The following is a 19,325-nucleotide window of genomic DNA, read 5'->3' as shown; positions in this document are numbered from 1 at the left end:
ATACCAATGCATTGTTACGGGCATACCGCTGCACTATTACTAACATGCATCAATTCTAATTTTTTCTCAAATATATGCATGTAATTTAATAAAAGATTATACATTTGATTTTAGAGCATATCCATAACAGCCAAATGAATAAATTTGGCAGGTTTCAATTACTTGGAAATAACAAAATAATTATTAAAAGCATTTATACCAATATTCATGTTGAATTTTCTTACAAAAATGAAAGGTCATTTTTTAAACATTAGATCTATGGCTATTATTTGTGGAAATACAGTCCCATAAACAGGAACATGAAATTTGCCAAATCTATTTTAGTGATATTGGCCAAGTAATTTCACCAGAATACCAGAAAGAACCCTGCTTTCTTCAAAATGGCCAGATAGTTATTTTAAGACATGCTTCCCGTTTAACTGGTGGTGTTGACGACTGAGGGGGTGGAGGGGGGGTTGTAGGAGAATCAATATAGATGAGAATTTATTTTTCAGGTCGTGACCTCTCCTGAATGCCAGCTGGTCACTACTACTTCTCTGTGACCTAATTTATACACACAGCCAAAATGGATTTTAGTCTGCAGGTCTTTTATCAAATTCACAAATCACAGCAAATGTAAATATATTAGATGGCAAGGTCATTTTGTATGCAACAAAGAGGCACTGAAAGGTTTCCCTATTAATGTCAGCAAAATCAGCAGAGGATTCGCACAATGGAATTTGGAGTAAATATTCATTTATCTAAATCTCTCTCAACATACAATTTGAATGGAAACTAATAAGGGCTAATCATAGTGCTGAATGTTTTACATTTTCAAATAGCAAAGAAAATATAATGTGCCTTTACAACAAAAATAGCAAACATTACAAAATGATGTTGATGGATATTATGTCAGTCATGCCTTTTAAAAGGATGTTTTCTCGAGTTTGGAAGTATAAGGGAATCCTTCACAAGTACCCGTAAAAACTGCAGCAGAGGCTGCTTTAAATATATCCCAATGGGTTCGGGTTTCTAATATGCCCGAATGATTTACCAATTACTTTTTACTTTACTGTACATCTATAAGACTTGAGAAAACCTAAAGACAAACTGTAATACTCAGACTCAGCTTTCAGAAACCATAATGGAAGGAGAATCCATATGTTATAGAATCACAGAAAAATACAGCGTAGAAACAGGATCTTCTACCCACCATTTCTGCACCAACCACTGACCACCCACCTACATTAATGCTATTTGTTATTCTCCCCACGTTCTCATTAAGTCCCCTCAGATTCTACACTCATCTGCACACTAGAGGCAACTTGCAACCACCAATTAACCTACCAACCCACATGCCTTTGGGATGTGGGAGGAAACCGGAACACCCAGAGGAAATGCATATGGTCACAGGGACAATGGGTAAACTCCACAGACACAGCACTGGAAGTTGTTATTGAACCAGGTTTCTGGTGCTGAGAGGCAGCGGCTCTACTAGTTGCACCACTGTGCCAGATTTAAAGTATTGTGGATAATTTTTTTTTAATATAAAAAGATAACCAAGTCAATATGAGGACTAAAGGCCAGATAGGTTAGTTGTAATATAAAATCCCAACATTCTTCAGTTTATATTAATACCCATATTTAATTGCCAAAAATACTTTGCAATCTCACAAGGCAAGGCCCAATATGTGTGTTATCAGAGTTAAAGTTAACAATGCCTTCTTCTATACTTTTATTACCATTATGTACAGTATAGTGTTTTCCTATCATATAATAGTCATCCATTCAGTGTGGTCCAGAGTCTGGAATTTGCGCTTTGGAATTCTGCTTCAGGGATACAGTCTTGTATTAACCCTGCACTAGATTACCTTAAATCAACATGAAACTTTAATACATTTCAACAGTGACTATCTGGGAACAAACAGCTTAGTTTCTAATCCTTTTACTTTTAGCGAGAGCCAACAATACCAATGGATCTTGATTTTTTTTTGCTTAATTGATGTACAGATAAGCTCACAAAGAGCTTAAACTTTTGGGAGCTAGACAGGATCAACGAACCACTGACTTAAAACGAAGGCTTCAGCAGAAGGTTGTGGAGCAACAGAAATCAGACAGCTGCTTTCTGAAGGTGTAATGGAGTTTGTGAAAATGGCCTTACTTTGAATATCTTGGTCTATGATGTACAGATGTAAAAAGCAGAGGTTTACAGCCAATTCCATTTATTTTAACTCATCCTTTCCCTACCTCTGCACTTGCATAAAAATGTTACTTCACAACTTTCTCTTGTACTTATTGAAGAGTCTCAATGCAAAATGTTACTGTTTCTTGATCCACAGATCCTACTCAATTTCTAACACTTCCTGGTTTTAATTTTAAATCATTAAGTATGTTGTAACATTGATAGTATTTCCCTTTTGTACTGTTTCGTTGACTGTTATTTTTCCAGGAATTCCTACATTATTGAAATTTTGCTCTCCTAACAATTTCCAATGGCTTCTTTTAAGTTGTTCACCTTTATTGCTTTATGTTTATGTTTAATCAGGCTTCTACTAAACTACTTTTATACCCACATCATCTTTTTTACCAACTGTCTCTAGCTCCAACTTATTCCAGGTGAATCCCAATTGCAATTTACTACCTTTTTTCCCAGATTGACCCACGATTACAGCTTTTTCCAAGACAGCTAGCATTCCTCAAATCACTGCTACATCCACATTCGGAACTATATGCAGACACGTGTGCTCTAATCCTCTTCCGTCTCTTTCAGAATTGTCCTGATCTGTGGTTACCTCTTCATCCTTTCCCCAGCAGAAAGGTGTTTCACCTTCCTTTCAAGTACTACATTTCACAAACAACTCCTGGGTATGCATTTTGATCCTCCTTCCTCTGCTTTTCTGATCCTATCCCTCCTTTCAAACTAATATCTTGCCACGTGTTCATTATCTTTCCCCTTTCTGACTTTGAATGATCTGTCAAAGTTCTCTGCTTTATCCCTTTACATCCCAATGCTATCATAATAAATTTCAAGCTCAGGGGATTTCTCAAGTTCTTGTATTGCCGTTGCCTTTACATCCAACTCCTTTGGCCAGAAATCTCTCTCTCTCCAGTCCACAAATGCTGCTTTATACCTGGAACTCTTTTACAGGCCCTTAATTTTGTCATCACAAACTGCTGGTTTGATATTGGCCAAGTCAATTTTCCTACCTTACTCACTCATTCAAATGTGTCTTCTTCTAAATTTCCAACCTCTGATCTCATGGTCTAAACAAACTTCTATATTGTGCAGAGTAACTATGAATTCTCCAAATCATCCTTTACTTTGCTTCTGGAAATATTCCTCCCAAACCACCCACTCATATGACCTTAATTTGGTCCCAAACTACAGAGAGATTGCCTCTGTTCCACCACAAGATCCACCAACAGAAATCTATGATTGCAGTCTGTTTTTGCCCCCACAGAACTTCTGTCTCCCTATCAGCAGCCTCCAACAGTCTACATTGGTAAATGGTTTATTATTGTCACATATACTGAGATACAATGAAAAACTTTTTGTTTGCATGGCATTCAGGTAGATCATTCCATCAACAGTTTTAGGATTCCTGATCACGTCAACTTTTTCTTTCTGTCATGGACGTTCAGTATCCTTACTCCATTTATCTCTACTAGAATGACCCAAAGGCTCACAGCTTCTCCTCAAAGAAAATCAATCAATTCTTACCACCCTCCTTCACCTTCCTGAAATTATTCCAAACACTTTGATCTGAACCATTAACTATGTTTCTTTCTATAAATGCTGAATATACTTCCGTATTTTCAGTTATTTATCATCAGTTGAAACCCCCAAGGTTCAGTATCAAAAATATGCTTACAACTCCCAGCTCAATACTCAGTTCCTGTTGTTTTAGATCCGCCACAGTACTTGCCTCACATCCAAGCACAAGCACCGCCCCCAAACAAATATTGGGAAGGCCAAGGTTCATCAGCTTCAATTTCCAGCACCAATACTGTGCCCTAGCCATTGACTATGTCTTTCTCCCTAGCTACTGTGACTGAATTAGATCATTCAGTACCTTAGTGTTACTCTATCACCAAGAACTCCAATTCTAGCCTTTGAATCGATGTGTCAAAATGCTCATGCATTCCTTCATTATTTTAAGAGTCAACTATTCCGACAATAACATAGTTACCCCAGCACTTTATACCCTCCATGAATTCAGCTCCATTCAAAATTCTGCTATCCATATCCTAACGTACACCATTTCTTCATCACGCCAGTGCTTGCTCATGTTCACTGGGCTCCTGTTCCAGTAATTTAAAAATCTCACTGTGTTCAAATCCTTCAGCAATCTTCCTCTCGAACCTTCATGCCTCTGAGATAAAACAATGGGGACTTTGCCTGAGCTTTCTGGAATCCAACTATATTTTGCTTTTATGTGCCTCAGTTTCAAATTTTATTTGACAGTTCTCCTTTGAAAAGCCTCGAAACATCTTGCATTATAAGGAAAAGCAATTCAAATTCTTGTTCTCATTGTTCAAGGTCTCCAATGCAGATAGAGGGTACAATGCTGAACAGAAACGGCTCAGAATACATTCCCACAGTCTGGCTTTCAAACAGCTTACATAGCAGGAAATTATTCTGTTTCATCTGAAGAGCAATCCACAGTACAGCAGTTTCAAAACCACCACCCATATTATATCACTGGGCTAAACAGAATGAAACTGCACGAGAAGAACAGAGTACAACTTGGCAACAACAATATGGTTGTAAATTCTATTTTTAGTTGAGAGAGGAACTCTGAGTTTAGTGTGCTGCCTGGTAAATCACCGAACTCTGACTTAACCACCCTCCCTTTCTTCTGCTGATTCTTTCACTGCAATTATTGCAAAAGACTAGCAGATTAACAGATGAATCAAGCTTCCAATATCTATGACTAAATTTTTTGCTTAGCCTCACCAATGTTTGTAGAAATTCTTCATTACAATTTGATCTACATTAAATTTGACCATGCCACTGTACCACAATAACATCTTGTACACCATAAATGTTCAGGCACCATTACAAACCAAAATCACGCGTCTCACTTTTCAATAGACACAATGATTGTGGACATGTGCTGAAAAATACTGCAACAATGAAACATTGGAATTACCTTAAAATCACAATGTCAATTCCAGACCATTAGAAATGTTGTTTACATATGGTCATTGCAAGTGCAATTATAGTCTACTCACAGATGGGGCAGGAACCAGCAATATAAACAATAAGCATTAACTGGGTTAAAAATTAACTGGTTATTGTTCAGTTTTTAAATAAAGTGTTAGATAAGGTCCAGGTGGGCAGATGAACAGGAGTGGAAATAGTGAAAAGTAAGGGATACATTTGTTGCTCTCCCTCTGACTTGCCTCCTAAAAGTGTCCCACATCCTACTGAAAGAACAAAAATCAGCAGATATGCTGAATAGAGAAGCATAAATAAGATACAGACCAAATGCAAACTAGGTGACCATTTCACAGAACACCTGCGCTCCGTCCGTAACCGCGATCTGCATCTTCCCGTTGCCAGTCACTTCAACTGCCCTCCCACACTATCACAGATACGTCAGTCCTCAGCCTCCTCCACTGCCAGGAGAATTCCAGGTGCAAACTGGAGGAACAGTACCTCATTTTCTGTCTTGGAATCTTGCAGCCTAACAGCATGAACATTGAATTCTCCCATTTTAAGTAATCCCCACACCCCTTTCTCCCCCCCCCCCCCCCTAACCATGTCTCTTCTTTTCTTCCCTTTCCCAGCCTCTCTTTTTTCTACCCCCCTTTTTTTTCTACCCCCCTTTTTTTTCTCCTTACCTTTGACCCATCTCCAGTGGATCTACTCTCCCCACCTTCCCCGCAGCTGCCCATCACTCTTACCTGCATCTACCTATCACCACCTTGTGCCCACCCCACCTCCCCTCTTTTGTCCACCTATCACAGCTCTGCCTTTCCCTTCTATATATTAGGCTCCCCCTTTTCCTATCTTCAATCCTGAAGAAGGGTCCTGACCCAAAATATTGACTGCCTGCTTTTCTCCACAGATGCTGCCTGGCCTGCTGAGTTCCTCCAGCATCATTGTGTTTTTCATCTACGTTCCAGCATCTGCAGTCCTTTTTCTCTAAATAAATTACAGAATGTACTTAATTGCAGTTGAGAAATCTTTGTTGCAGAACAGGCTGTGATGCATAAAGTTGAACTTCCAGTTTTGGCAAGTTGATTCTTCATAGCCCCCACCCCAATGATACGTCCCCCAACACCATAAACTGCACTCTTGTCACTGACTTCAGTGAAATCAGAGTTAATATCTACCTCGAAAATGACTACTGAACTAAAGTGCAATTGATATCTTTGTAACAGCCACATCCCAGTGATAACATTCTAGCAGGCTCAAGTTGCAAATTAGTGACCTCATCTGAGCAGTTCCGAGGGATTGCTGCAAATTCTGAAGAGACTTTTTCTTCCCATGTGGCAGAGTGACCACCCAGTCTTGGTCGGGAAAACCTCAGTCGACCAGTTCAAAGTTGAATGACTGCAGAACAGTCATTCTGCAGAATAGTTAGGGTTGTTAAGACAACGTATGGAGTGTTGGCCTTCATTAGTTGGGGTATTGAGTTCAAGAGCCGCGAGGTGATGTTGCAGCTCTATAGAACTCTGGTCAGACCACACTTGGAGTATTGTGTTCAGTTCTGGTTGCTTCATTATAGGAAGGATATAAATGCTTTAGAAAGGATGCAAAGGAGATTTACCAGGATGTTGCCTGGATTGAAGAGCATGTCTTATGAGGATAGGTTGAGTGAGCTAGGGCTTTTCTCTTTGGAGAGGAGGGTGAGACAGTTCAAGGCCATGCATCACATTGTTATCAGTGGGGGTGGGGGGGGGTAGAATTAGGAATGGTTCAGAAATGCCAGTGACACCTATGTTACATTAACGTGTGTAGTAATGTTGTTTGCCACTATCTGTTGGAATTACTAAGAGCAAACCATTAGATGTACCTTTGTTGTCACAGTATATAGTGTACAAGTTTATGGAACATGATCTCCGACTTGCATAGAAAGCAGGCCCCTTTCATTTTAAGAAAGGGAACAATTCACATTAGAAAGTATTTTAATGTGAATAGTATATTGAAACTTGTTTACATATAATGGAGAGGCCTCTACAAGAAAGTTCTCTCCTATTCTTAAGTCTTCTACAGGAAGGTCAGCTGTTCTGGAGCATTCACAAATCAAGTCCCATGAAATTGACCTGATACAATTTTAGCATGTGGAAGACAAAGGAAAACCTTGTTTAATCATAATAAGGCTGAGACCAAAAGAAAAAAGGTTTATTGTCCAGTTCCAGAATGTTTATGTTAATAGCTTTGAGTTTTCACTTGCCACTAGGGGGCACTAGACTCCATGTATTTTGATTTTGTGCCTAAATATTACAGAATCTAGTTCCTGATAATAATCAGTGGTTAAGTGTTCTACTGCAAATTAACTTTGCTGCAAAAGTCAAGGGTAGGCAAAAAATCTTAGATTAAGTGATTCGACTAACATTACAAATTTTTTTAAAAATTTTTTAAATTTTACAGCGCGGTAACAGGCCCTTTTGGCCCAACGAGTCCGCGCCGCCCATTTTTTAAACCCCCAAATTAACCTACCCGTACGTCTTTCGAATGTGGGAGGAAACCCGAGCACCCAGAGGAAACCCACGCAGACACGGGGAGAACGTACAAACTCCTTACAGACAGTGGCCAGATTTGAACCTGGGTCGCTGGCGCTGTAAAGCATTATGCTAACCACTATGCTACTACAAATGAAACTACAGAAGCTGGAAATCTGATGTGGTCTGACCTGCTGAATCTTTGTATTGGATTTGGAAGGACATGGGTTACTTGGAAAAAAAGTCTTGTATTTATACAGTACCTTTCACACTGTTTTCAGAAATTCCAGGTTACTTTACTACCAATTAAGTACTCTTGAAATGTGAAGCGGAGATACTGTAGTAACATTGGTAATGTGGCAGTGAATCTACAGATAGCAAACTCTCATAGACAGCAATGTGATAATGAACAGATATGATGCTGATTGGGAAATATTGGACAGGACACCACCCTGTTTGTCATCAAAATAGGTTAATGGGATCTTTTACAAAAAAGGGTGACAGAGTATCACTTAATATTTCATCCCATAGAAATTAACTCCAAAGTGGACCAGATCCTTAGTAGGGCACTGACCATCAGCCTGAATGTTCTGTAGTCTTTGGAATGGAATTTTAATTCAGTCTTTTGGCTCAGAGACCAATGCGTTATCAACTATGCCAGTTCTATTCTGCCTGATCTCTGGTTATCCATCCATTTGTCAAGCAAAACGGTTTCTCCCTCTTTGCTCCCTCAAATCCTTTGTGACAAGGAATTCAAAATTGAAGTGGATACTTACCAGAAATTTTGAAAATCCCAAGTACGTGCACACACAACAATTGAGTTCTTGCCATCACTGAATTTTATTCTGAATGCATTTTATAACTTCCTGTGCACTTTCCAAAACTAAAGCAACCCCAAAAACCAGTTATTCGTACATCTTTACGATGGACACACTAAATGCAGCTAGTATAAAAGAGAATTAGAGCAGAAGTAAATACTATGCAGACAAGCATGAGAAGATACTTAACAGTTTAATTCAGATAAATGGGTTATGACTCCATTCCGCACCAGCCCATTGGCTTTGCAATAAAAAAGATACAGTATTAGGTCCAACACCATGAAGAAGTTAACTATGATGCAGAAGTAATACAATACAACTTATTTTGTGATGGTTTCTTTACTTCAGCCCAGAATCAACATTTGTCCCTGAGACAACCAGCTGACAATATCAATGCATTACTGAGGTAGAAAAGCAAAGGTGCCATCTTTCCAAAGACGACTTAGGACAAACGCCAGGGATATAAAAGATCCCATGATAATGTCTTTACCCACCCACAAGAGTTATACAGTCACTATCAAATTATCATTTGTGGGATTTTAATTGTTAAAATATAGCCTGCCAAGTTTATGTATGTATTCAACCTTTCAAATGAATTTCATTGGTTTTAAATTGCTTTTAAGTCATGAGGTCATAAGGAACACTTTACAACTCAAAGCCCATCCAGCTTTCAATGCAGGTTAAAGTCTGTTTTGTGTGCATTTAATAATACATTAGCACTCACAAATGCAAGTGGTGAGAATAATATTGTAAATTGGAACCTAGTTAGAAAAAGAATGCTATTGGCTTGATTCTTCCCCTACCCCAAGATGAGTCATTTGTCTTTTGAAATGACACAACAAATCATTCAATGAAAAGTTACCATGAACAGGTCGCTTACTCATGTAGCGGAAGGCCTCCTCAGCCTGGGTGGGAGAAAGCCCGGTGGATGCATGTCCAGGATGCTCAGAGGTCTGCTCCCAGTCCTTGTTCTGATAGAGGTAGAGCGACTCTGCTCGCAGGTGATACTGGGGAAGCTGGTCTTCAATCAAGCTCACAAGTTCCACCTCAGGCAACTCCTCACTGCTGCACACATCTGGGAATGATGTGAAAAAACAGAGAAACCTCTCAGGGGCATCCCATCACATTAATCAGTCAAAATTTCACATTTCATGCAAAGGTATACGGCAACTTTTGTCCATAGAAGTTGTATTTTTGATAAAAATATCTAAGAAAATTATTAAATTCAGAAGTATATCAAGTGACAGAAAAAATCCAGACAGCAAGCTTCAAGTAATATTTCACCTTTTATCGATGGACTTTTTGACATTTTAGGCTTTTTCTCCCTACCTGCCCAGATGTGAAGTACAAACACACTGCAGACACAGTTTGGTTTGGCAACTGCTCTGCCCAAGACCGCAAGAAATTGCAGAGTTGTGAACGCAGCCTAGTACATCATGCAAATAAGCTTCCCCTCCATCAACACTATCTACACTTTCCACTGCCTCAGGAAAACAGCCAACATAATCAAGGACCATTCCTATCCCGGTCATTCTCTCTTCTCCCTTCTTCTGTGGTGCAGAAGATACCAAAGCTTGAAAGCATGTACCACCACGCTCAAGGACAGCTTCTATCCCACTGTTATATGACTCTTGAACAGACCTCTCATATGCCAAAAGCCTTGCACTTTGTTTACTTGCACTGCACTTTCTCTGTAGCTGCTACAAGACATCCTGCATTCTGTTTTCTTTTAATACCTCAATGAACTAATGTGTTCCGGATGGCACACAAACAAAAGTTTTTCCCACTGTATCTCGGTACATGTAACAAAAATAAACCAATAATAAGAACAACTGACCAGCTAGGCTGTACTGCAAATTCTAACAACACTAGAATTAATCCTACATTTTTGCACCTTTAACTGTATGAAGCAAACTTGGTCCTATTGAACCAATGGAGTTCAGATTAATACAAAAGCAAAAAAAATGCTGGAAATTCAAATCAAAAAAGAAAATGCTGGAAATGCTCACCAGCTCAAGCAGTGCCTGGGGAAGAAAAAATGGAGTTAAATTTTCAGGCAGCTTATTAATTCTGATGTTTCAGGCTGACAACCTGAGACAATGGCCCAGGATCTATGACCAGAGGTGAGCTGCCCACATTTGCTGCCGAGCTACAAGAAAGACTAAACATAAACTTTGTGCACTCTTCCCCCTGTGAATCTTCTGCGAAGCGTTGGCTCCAAGGTAAGCTGCAAGGCCCTGTTTCATGGTAGAGCTTCCACTCACAAATCCCATCACGTGGATTTGGGTGGGTTGGGGGTGGGGGTGGGGGTGGGGGGAGGGAGTGCAGAATGAGAAAAATACAGAACAATTCCCGGTCACTAAACTATTGGAAAACATGGAGTCTGCTAACTTAACATTGCTTCTGAAATGTCAGAAACATATAACATTCAAAAACATTGCAAAACTATTAGACATTAATCAAACCTAAAAAATGATTTAATACATGCAATGGTGGATTAATTGGCTACTGTAAGTTATGCCTTAATGGAAAAAAGATTCAAAGAGGAACTGATGGGCATGTGCGAGAGAGAATAAGTCACAGGAATACGGGGAAATAAGAGGGGAAATAGGATTGCTCCCCTGGGAGTCAGAATGGAGCCAATGGGCCAAATAGCCTCCCACAGAATAAAGTCAAACAATATACAAAAAAAATCTGAAAATGCAATTGCTAACCTTAATTATTTGCACTCTTCTCCTACAGTGAAATCAGAATTTCCTACATTCTTCAAGCGATTGTCCAGTTCAAATGCTGAACTCAAGGATAAAGGAGGGAATTTATGCTTGGAGCCAAAGGATGTGAGCGAGGTACTAAATGAGTGCTTTGCGTCAGTATTCATCAAGGAGAAGGACGTGAAACATAATGAGATTAGTGTGGGGCATACTAATGCGCTAGGGCATTTTGAGATCAGGAAGGAAGTGGTACTAGGTCTTTAGAAGAGCATCAAGGTGGATGTCCCCAGGGCCTGATAGGATATATCCCAGGTTATTGAAAGAGGAGATTGCTGGGGCCTTGAAGATTTTTGTATCCTCACTAGCAATAAGCGAGTAGCAAACGTTGTTCCTTTGTTGAAGTAGTAAAATAGGGATATTCCAGGAAATTATAGGCCAGTGAGCCCTAGATCAGTGGTAGGGAAGCTATTGGAGAGGATTCTTAGGAACAGGATTTACACGCGTTTGGAAAAACATGGCCTCATTATGGACAGTCAGCATGGCTTTGTGCAAAGCAGGTCACGTTTTACAAGCTTGATTTGAGTTTTAATTTGAAGAGGTGATGAAGGTGATTGATGGAGGGTAGGACTGAGCATGCTCTCTACATGGACTTTAAGGCATTTGACAAGGTTCCTCATGGCAGCTGATTCTGAAGGTTAAGATGTATGAGATCCACAGTGACTTGGTAGCTTACATTTAGAATTGGCTTGCCATAGAAGACGGAGGGTAGTGGTGGAAGGGTGTTATTCTGGCTGGAGGTCCATGACCAATGTTGTTTCACAGGTATCGGTGCAGGGCCTCTTATTTGTGATGTATGTGAATGACTTGGATGAAAATGTAGATGGGTGCTTTAGTAAGTTTGCAGACAACAAAGATTGGTAGAGTTGTGGACAATATAGAGGGCAGAATATAGATCAGTTACAGATATGGGTGGAGAAATGGCAGATGAAGTTTAATCCGAGCAAGTGTGAGGTATTACACTTTGGGAGGTCAAATATAAGGGAAAACTATACAGTTAATGGCAGCACCCTCAAAGCATTTATGTTCAGAGGAATCTTGGGGTCCAAGTCCATAGCTCACTGAAAATGGTCATGCAAATCTATAGGGTGGTAAAGGCGGCGTATGGCAGGCTTGCCTCTATTAGTTGAAGCATTGAGTTCAAGAGTCAGGAAGTTACGCTGCAGCTTTATAAACTCTGGTTAGGCGCATCTGGAGTATTGCATTCAGTTCTGGTTGCCCTATTGCAGGAAGGATGTGGAGGCTTTGGAAAGGGTGCAGAAGATGTTTACCGGGATGCTGCCTAGATTAGAGGGTATGAGATGTAAGGAGGTTGGACAAACTTGGGTTGTTTTCTTTGGAGTGGCGGAGACTGAGGGGAGACCTGATAGAAGTTTATAAGATTATGAGTGGCATAGACAGGGTAGACAGTCAGAATCTTTTTCCCAGGGTAGAAATGTCAAGCACCAGAGGACATGGTGAGAGGGGCAAAAGTTTAAAGGAGATCTGCAAGGCAAGTTTTTGTTTTACGCAAGAGACTGATAGGTCCCTGGTATTCGCTGCCAGGGGTAGTGGTGGAAGCAGAATCGAGAGTGGTGTCTAAGAGGCTGTTAAATAGACACATGAATATGCAGGGAATGGAGGGATATGGATCATGTACAAGCAGAACAGAATTAGTCTAATTTGGCATCTTGTTTGGCATAGACATTGTGGGTCAAAGGGCCTGTTTCTGTGCTGTCCTGTGTTTAACTCCTTCAGAAAAAGTAGCAAATGGTGTTAAATGGATGCTGTAGGATGAAGCTTGACAAGCATGGAAAGTAGCAGCCAAAAATCACAGGTTTTTGTAATGTACATTCTATTAATCATTTCAGCCACCATAAACTGGAGATTTTGATGATTTCACAAAAAAACACTGTTGAGATAACAAGATTTGGCTCATCAAGATAACAGGTCTGGCTGTTAACTGTGTTAACGGGAACCTATGAAATAACTTCTCTTCATTATAATCCAGTTATTACATCAATCCAAAATTAGATGTCACAAAACTCTCATTTTCTTCCATGTCTAGGCCAGTGTGAGGATACGGTTCCTCTCGCCCTCACCTCTGCATTCCATGGGATATGCTCTAATTCAGCTTCAAAAAGATGCCACCACCAGACATACCATTGCTTCTCGGTATTCAAAAGAGGTCGTTACCTCTGCAACTCCCTGGTTTGCTCTTCCACCTCCACAAAAAAAACCTCCCCTTCTCAGGAAATTTCCCATGCAATCACCAAGGGTACAACACCTGCCTTTTTACTTCCTCCTTTCCCACCATTCAGGGATCAAACACTGCTTCTAGGTGAAGGACCACCTTGCCCTTCTTCCAATTCAGTGCTCACAATACATTTCCTCTACATAACAGAAACCAAACATAGATTGGGAGAACACTATCAGTAATATTCCTGTTCAATTCGCAAGGGTCACCCTGAAATTCCAGATGCCTCTCACATTAAGTTAGGCTTCTATCAAGGTGCTTTGTAATCCAACGGTGGAGGCCAACAATTTCAGGTAACAGGCCTTTCTCGTTTGTGTCAAAACTGGCCAGTTCTGCTCCAAGGTCATACAATGTAACGTTAACTCAACTTTTCCCTCTACACTGAGAGAGAGAACTATTAAAAGTCTTGTAGATCCATTTTGGAACAATTAGATATCAAATTATGAATTTTACAAAAATATTCCATACAAAGGGTTTAAACAACCAAGTTCACCACCTCCAACACAAATAATTAGTCTTAATGAACTATTGTTCCACAGCAACAGACCACATTGATTTTATTTCATACATTGCTAAGATGTGGGCTTAATATGCAAGGTCAACATTTATTGCCCATCCTTTTATGCCCTCAAGCTTGTCATAATGAATCACTATCTAAATTTAGATCCAGTAATGAAATAGTGGCAAATGGTCGGGTGTTTATTAGGGAAAAAAAAATGAGGGACAGAATTAATCCACACTTGAAAACATAGTATTGATCACCAATGATGATGCCATTGAATGCCAAGTGTAGACTTATTCTTGTTGTAAATGTTTTCAGATTAAATCAATCAAATTTGAATTCCCAGGTCTGGATCAACAGCAGAAATCTCTGGATTACTGTTCCATTTTTCAGACTGGCTAGAAAAATCCTTCCTTCATTAATCAAGGACTATTATACTCCTATTTTGAATTGTATTATTCTAATTTAATACACTCATGCAGTTACTGTAGATTGTCAATATCACCATTTTCTTCTCAGAGGATCCGGTTAGAGTAAAGTTCAAGATTTTGCTGTAAGATACATGTACTCCTGTGTGCATCATGCGACATCTGTTAAACTCTCTGGGAGGCAAGTACTGGAAAAAAAACTGATGTGGATAGTGAAACATATTAAACTAATTTTATAAAGCACCATTTTAGGAATGACTGTAAGGAATTAAATGCAGCTGTTGATTGCATTCTTAAAATTCATACAGACCAAAATTAACTTGACAGTAATGTGCTATATTTTCCCCAAACTAGGCTGATGTTCAGGGTCCATACAAGCTTCCTTCCATTTCTGACACTTGTCCTATAAACCTAGTCAGAATTGCAGAATCATATAGTGCTGAAGATTATCATTCAGCCTGTCATGAATGTGGTACGTCTTCGAATAAATTGTCTAACTTTGACTATTTGTTGGCTTTTCTCCAATTACCCCACAGATTAATTTTCAGTTCACAACTATATTTTGCTACCATTAAGAGGTTAAAGCACTGAGGAGGCTATTCAGTGTAAAGAGACTCTGCCAGCTGTGTGTGAGAGCAATCCAGTTATTCCAACCTCCCTGTCCTCTCCCTTTGCAAATTATTTTCTTTCAAATATTTAACCAGTTCCTTTTTTGAATGACATGACTGACACAATATCCTTTTGCTGGTGTACTTCAGATTCCAACCACAAGCTGCTTAAAAATTTTCCTCACATCTATTTGTGCTTTTGCCAATCCTCTGGTGTTTGACCTTTTTGCCAATGGGAACATTGCACTTGATCCTGTGTGATTTTTATCAAATCCCATCTTAAGCTCCTTTGTTGCAAGGAGAATAACTTCAGCTCATCCAATAATTAAAATAACTCATTCCTGGAACCAATCTAGTAAATCTCCTCTGAACCCCTTCTTTGGCTTTTACATCTTTCCTTAAAAGTGGTATCCAGAACCTTAAACAAAACTCCTGTTGTAGCAAATCAGTGTTTTCTATTGGTTCATCTTGACTTCTTTGCCTGATGCCATTTTAAAAGGGCATGGTCTCAGATTTCTCAACCTGCCCTGTTACTTTCAACCACTTATGCACATATACTTCAAGATTGTTCCTGTAGCCCTTTTAGAAGTGTGCCTCTAATCTATTATGCATCTCCTTGTTGTTTCAACATATTTCTACTTTAAGTTTTAACTGACATACCCATTACATCAGCCCGATTTCATCCTCAAAATCTATTACTATCCTCCTCACAGCTGATTGTGCTTCCAAGTTTTATATTATCTGTTAATTTGGAAACTAGGCCCTGTACACCCAAGTTCAAGTCATCAAACATTAAGAAATCTAATGAGGAACACCACTGCACACCCCTCTGGTCCAGATAAACAACGATTCACTACTTTTATTTTCAGGTTTAACATCAGTGACATATGTCGAGAAATTTGTTGTTTTGTGGCAGCAGTACAGTGCAAGATGTAAACATTACTACAAGTTACCAAAAAAAAGTGTAGCGTCCATGGACCGTTCAGAAATCTGATGGTGGAGGGGAAGAAGTTGTTCTTAAAATGTTGAGCGTGCATCTTCAGGCTCCTGTACCCCCTCCCCGATGGTAGTAATGAGAAGAGGGCATAGCCCAGATGGTGAAGGTCCTTCATGATGGATGCCACCTTCTTGAGGCAACACCACTTGAAGGTATCCTCGATGGTGGGAGGGTTGTGCCCATGATGAAGCTGGTTGAGTCTACAACCCACTGCAGCCTCTTGATCCTGCACATTGGAGCCTCCATACCAGGCAGTGACGCAACCAGTCAGAAAGGTCTCCACCATACATCTGTAGAAATTCGCAAGAGTCTTTGGTGACATACCAAATCTCCTCAAACTCCTCATGAAGTAGAGCCACTGGTGTGCCTTCTTCGTGAGTGCATTAATGTATTGGGCCCAGGACAGATCCTCCGAGCTGTTGACACCCAGGAACATGAAGCTACTCACTCTTTCCACTGCTGACCCCTCAATAAGGATTGGTGTGTGTTCTCCTGACTTCCCCTTCCTGAAGTCCACAATCAATTCCTTGGTCTTGCTGACGTTGAGTGCGAGGTTGTTGCTGCGACACCACTCAACCAGCTGATCTATCTCACTCCTGTATGCCTCCTCATTGCCATCTGAGATTCTGCCAACAACAGTAGTGTCATCGGCAAATTTATAGATGGCGTTTGAGCTGTACCTCGCCACACAGTTAAGTGTAAAGCAAGTAGAGCAGTGGGCTCAGCATGCATCCTTGAGGTCTGCCTGTGTCGATTATCAGCGAGGGGAAGATGTTATTACCAATCCGCACCGACTGTGATCTCCCAATAAGGAAATCAAGGATCCAGTTGCAGTGCAGAGGCCCAGGTTTTGAAGCTTGTTGAATAGTACTGAAGGATGATGGTGTTGAATGCCGAGCTGTAATCGATAAACAGCAGCCCGATGCATGTATTGTTGTTGTCTAGGTGCTCCAGAGTGAAGAGCCAGTGAGATTGCATCTGCTGTAGACCTGTTGTGGCAGTAGGCAAATTGCTGAAGGTCCAGGTCAGGGAACTATGAGAAAGTACTTGAACCATCTCCTCAAAGGTCACCCATTAATCAATTACAATTTTGATCACCAATCTTCAATTACAATTTACTCATGTCAGATTGTCTCCCATGCTACTGAAACTGGTCCTTTTCCAATTGGTTATTTTACATTTGAAGAATCCATTTCTTTTCCCAATGCTTGTGGAAAGACAAGCATTATTCCCTAAAATCTCGACCACTGAACCTACTCCACTCAGCCCCATCGCATTCCACAGAAAAAGACCAGCAACGCCACCCATTGTTTTGGGCTGTAAAATAATGGTCAAGAAAATTCTCCCGAACACATTTAAAAAATTCCTCCCTCCCTCTACCCCTTGGATTATCCCAGTCTATTTTAGGTCAGTTGAAGTCCCTAGTTATTACAACTCTCTGGGCTTTTGCACTTCCCTGCATATTTGCTCCTCGCCATTCTTCCCACTGCTCGATGGCCCTTTGAATACTCTCAATAGGGTAATTGCAACTCAATTATTTCTCAACTAGCATCTGACCATGACCACACCAGTACACCTTCTCTCTCCAGCACTAAAATATTCTTCTACTTCAATACCAACTCTCACCATCCTGTATCCCCCTGAAGCCTGCCTGCCTACCCCTCCCCCCAACCTTGGTGCCTTCCCTATCCCCAGTGAACATATTGCATGGCAAGACCAAGCGCAGACTAGGCGACTGCTTTACCGAGCACCTGCCCTCTGTCTACCATGGCCATCTGGAGCTCCCAGTTGCTAGCCATTTTAATTCCCCTTCATATACTGTATCTTCAGCCTCCTCTACTGCCAGGTCAAGGTCAAACGCATACTAGGAGAACACCACCTCATGACAACCCAACAGCATGAACATTGAATTCTCCAGTTTCAGGTAATCCACTCCCTCACCGTCCCTTTCTCTCTCCTTCTGATCTATCCAGGTCCTCTCCAAACCACCTCCCCAGCCTCCTTTATTCGTTTCCTTCCCATCCCCCACCTACTCCACCTGTCCATCACCCACACACCAATCCCACTAGGTCCCCTATTCCCTCCCCCATTCTCATCTGCCCACCATTCCTCCTTAATTTGGTTCCACTCTTCACCTTCCTTCTTATTGGTTTCCACAATCTATAGCCCTTTGTTGTCTCCACCAATTACCTCTGTCGCTCTCCCTGCCCCTCCCTCACACACCTGATTGACTCCAATTGCCAATTAACCCCTCTCACCTGGATCTTCCTATCATTTGCCAGCTCTTGCCCCAGTGCTCCCCCACAGCTTCTTTATACTGGCCATCTCCCCTCTACTTTTAGTACAGATGAAGGGTCTCAACCCGAAACATTGTTACGAGCTAGGTTGGTACTTGGCGAGTGCCCCTTTAAGGCACCTGGACAGTAGTGTGCGTGTGGCTTTATCTGACTACTGCGGGTGAAAAAAAGACTATAACTGGAGCATACTGGCAGTTGCACAGAGAGACAAATGGAGAGAGAGGGAGAGTTGGTGGCACTGACTGCCAGTCTCTGTATCTATGGATGAAGAACAATAGTTGTGACTGTCACTATACAATCCATGTATGGATTTTTGGAGCAATCTGTGTTGTCGTTAACCTGTACTGGAAAGCAGGTACATCTGTGGGCGGCCACGTATCGAGTGCCCTCGGTGTGGCAGATACTTCAGAACAAAGCAATGGAGATCTTCAGTGATTGAGGTGTCGTACGGGTTCCATCGCGGAACTTGTGGATTTCGTAAATTCCTTCTCTCTACATTCTCTCCACATTCTACTGTGGTTTTCAGAAACCTTTTCTCAGTTTTACTTTATGACTCGCTGAATTGAACTTTGAGAACTGTTCCTAGACTTGGGGGTTTGGGAACTTGCCACACACACTTCGAGTTTATTTTGGGGTCAATGTTTAATATCTAAAGTTTTTACTTCTCTCATTATTACAAGTAGTTATTAATAAATTCTAACATTTAGACATGGCTCATTGTGTTTCTTTTGTTGCTAGTACATAACAACATCAACTGTTCATTTCCCTCAACAGATGCTGCCTGACCTGCTGAATTCCTCCCAAAAGCTCATTCTTTGCTCCAGATTCCGCAGTTTTGTATCTCCTTACTGCATTCAGTAATGCATGGTATCCAATCCTATTCTTTCTATTAACCCATGTCTCTATTATTGCCACGTCATGAACTAATTGCACCGGCACCCCTAAAATTGTTTAATATGCTTATGTGTTTATGTACATACGCTATCAGCCTGTGTTTTTTGTGCTCTTAGGTTTGATC

The 19,325-nt window shown here is 40.6% G+C and overlaps 1 protein-coding gene across 6 annotated transcripts in view; it reads right to left on the bottom strand.

Moving 5' to 3' along the window:
• Positions 1 to 19,325, bottom strand: part of LOC127571287 (trafficking kinesin-binding protein 2-like) — a 101,780-nt gene that overhangs the window by 49,206 nt on the left and 33,249 nt on the right. For 5 of the 6 annotated variants that reach the window (XM_052017580.1, XM_052017567.1, XM_052017575.1 and 2 more), the window contains one exon: positions 9,352 to 9,546. In XM_052017580.1, coding sequence (XP_051873540.1) covers positions 9,352 to 9,546 — 195 coding nt within the window. Of the gene's footprint in view, positions 1 to 9,333; positions 9,547 to 19,325 lie in introns of all 6 variants that reach the window. The other variant, XM_052017587.1, reaches the window with a different exon arrangement.

This window comes from Pristis pectinata, chromosome 1 (assembly GCF_009764475.1).
Source record: "Pristis pectinata isolate sPriPec2 chromosome 1, sPriPec2.1.pri, whole genome shotgun sequence".
In the NCBI taxonomy this organism is placed as follows: Eukaryota; Metazoa; Chordata; class Chondrichthyes; order Rhinopristiformes; family Pristidae; genus Pristis; species Pristis pectinata.
Note: the sequence above shows the minus strand (reverse complement) of the source record. Positions and strands in the feature narration are given on the sequence as shown.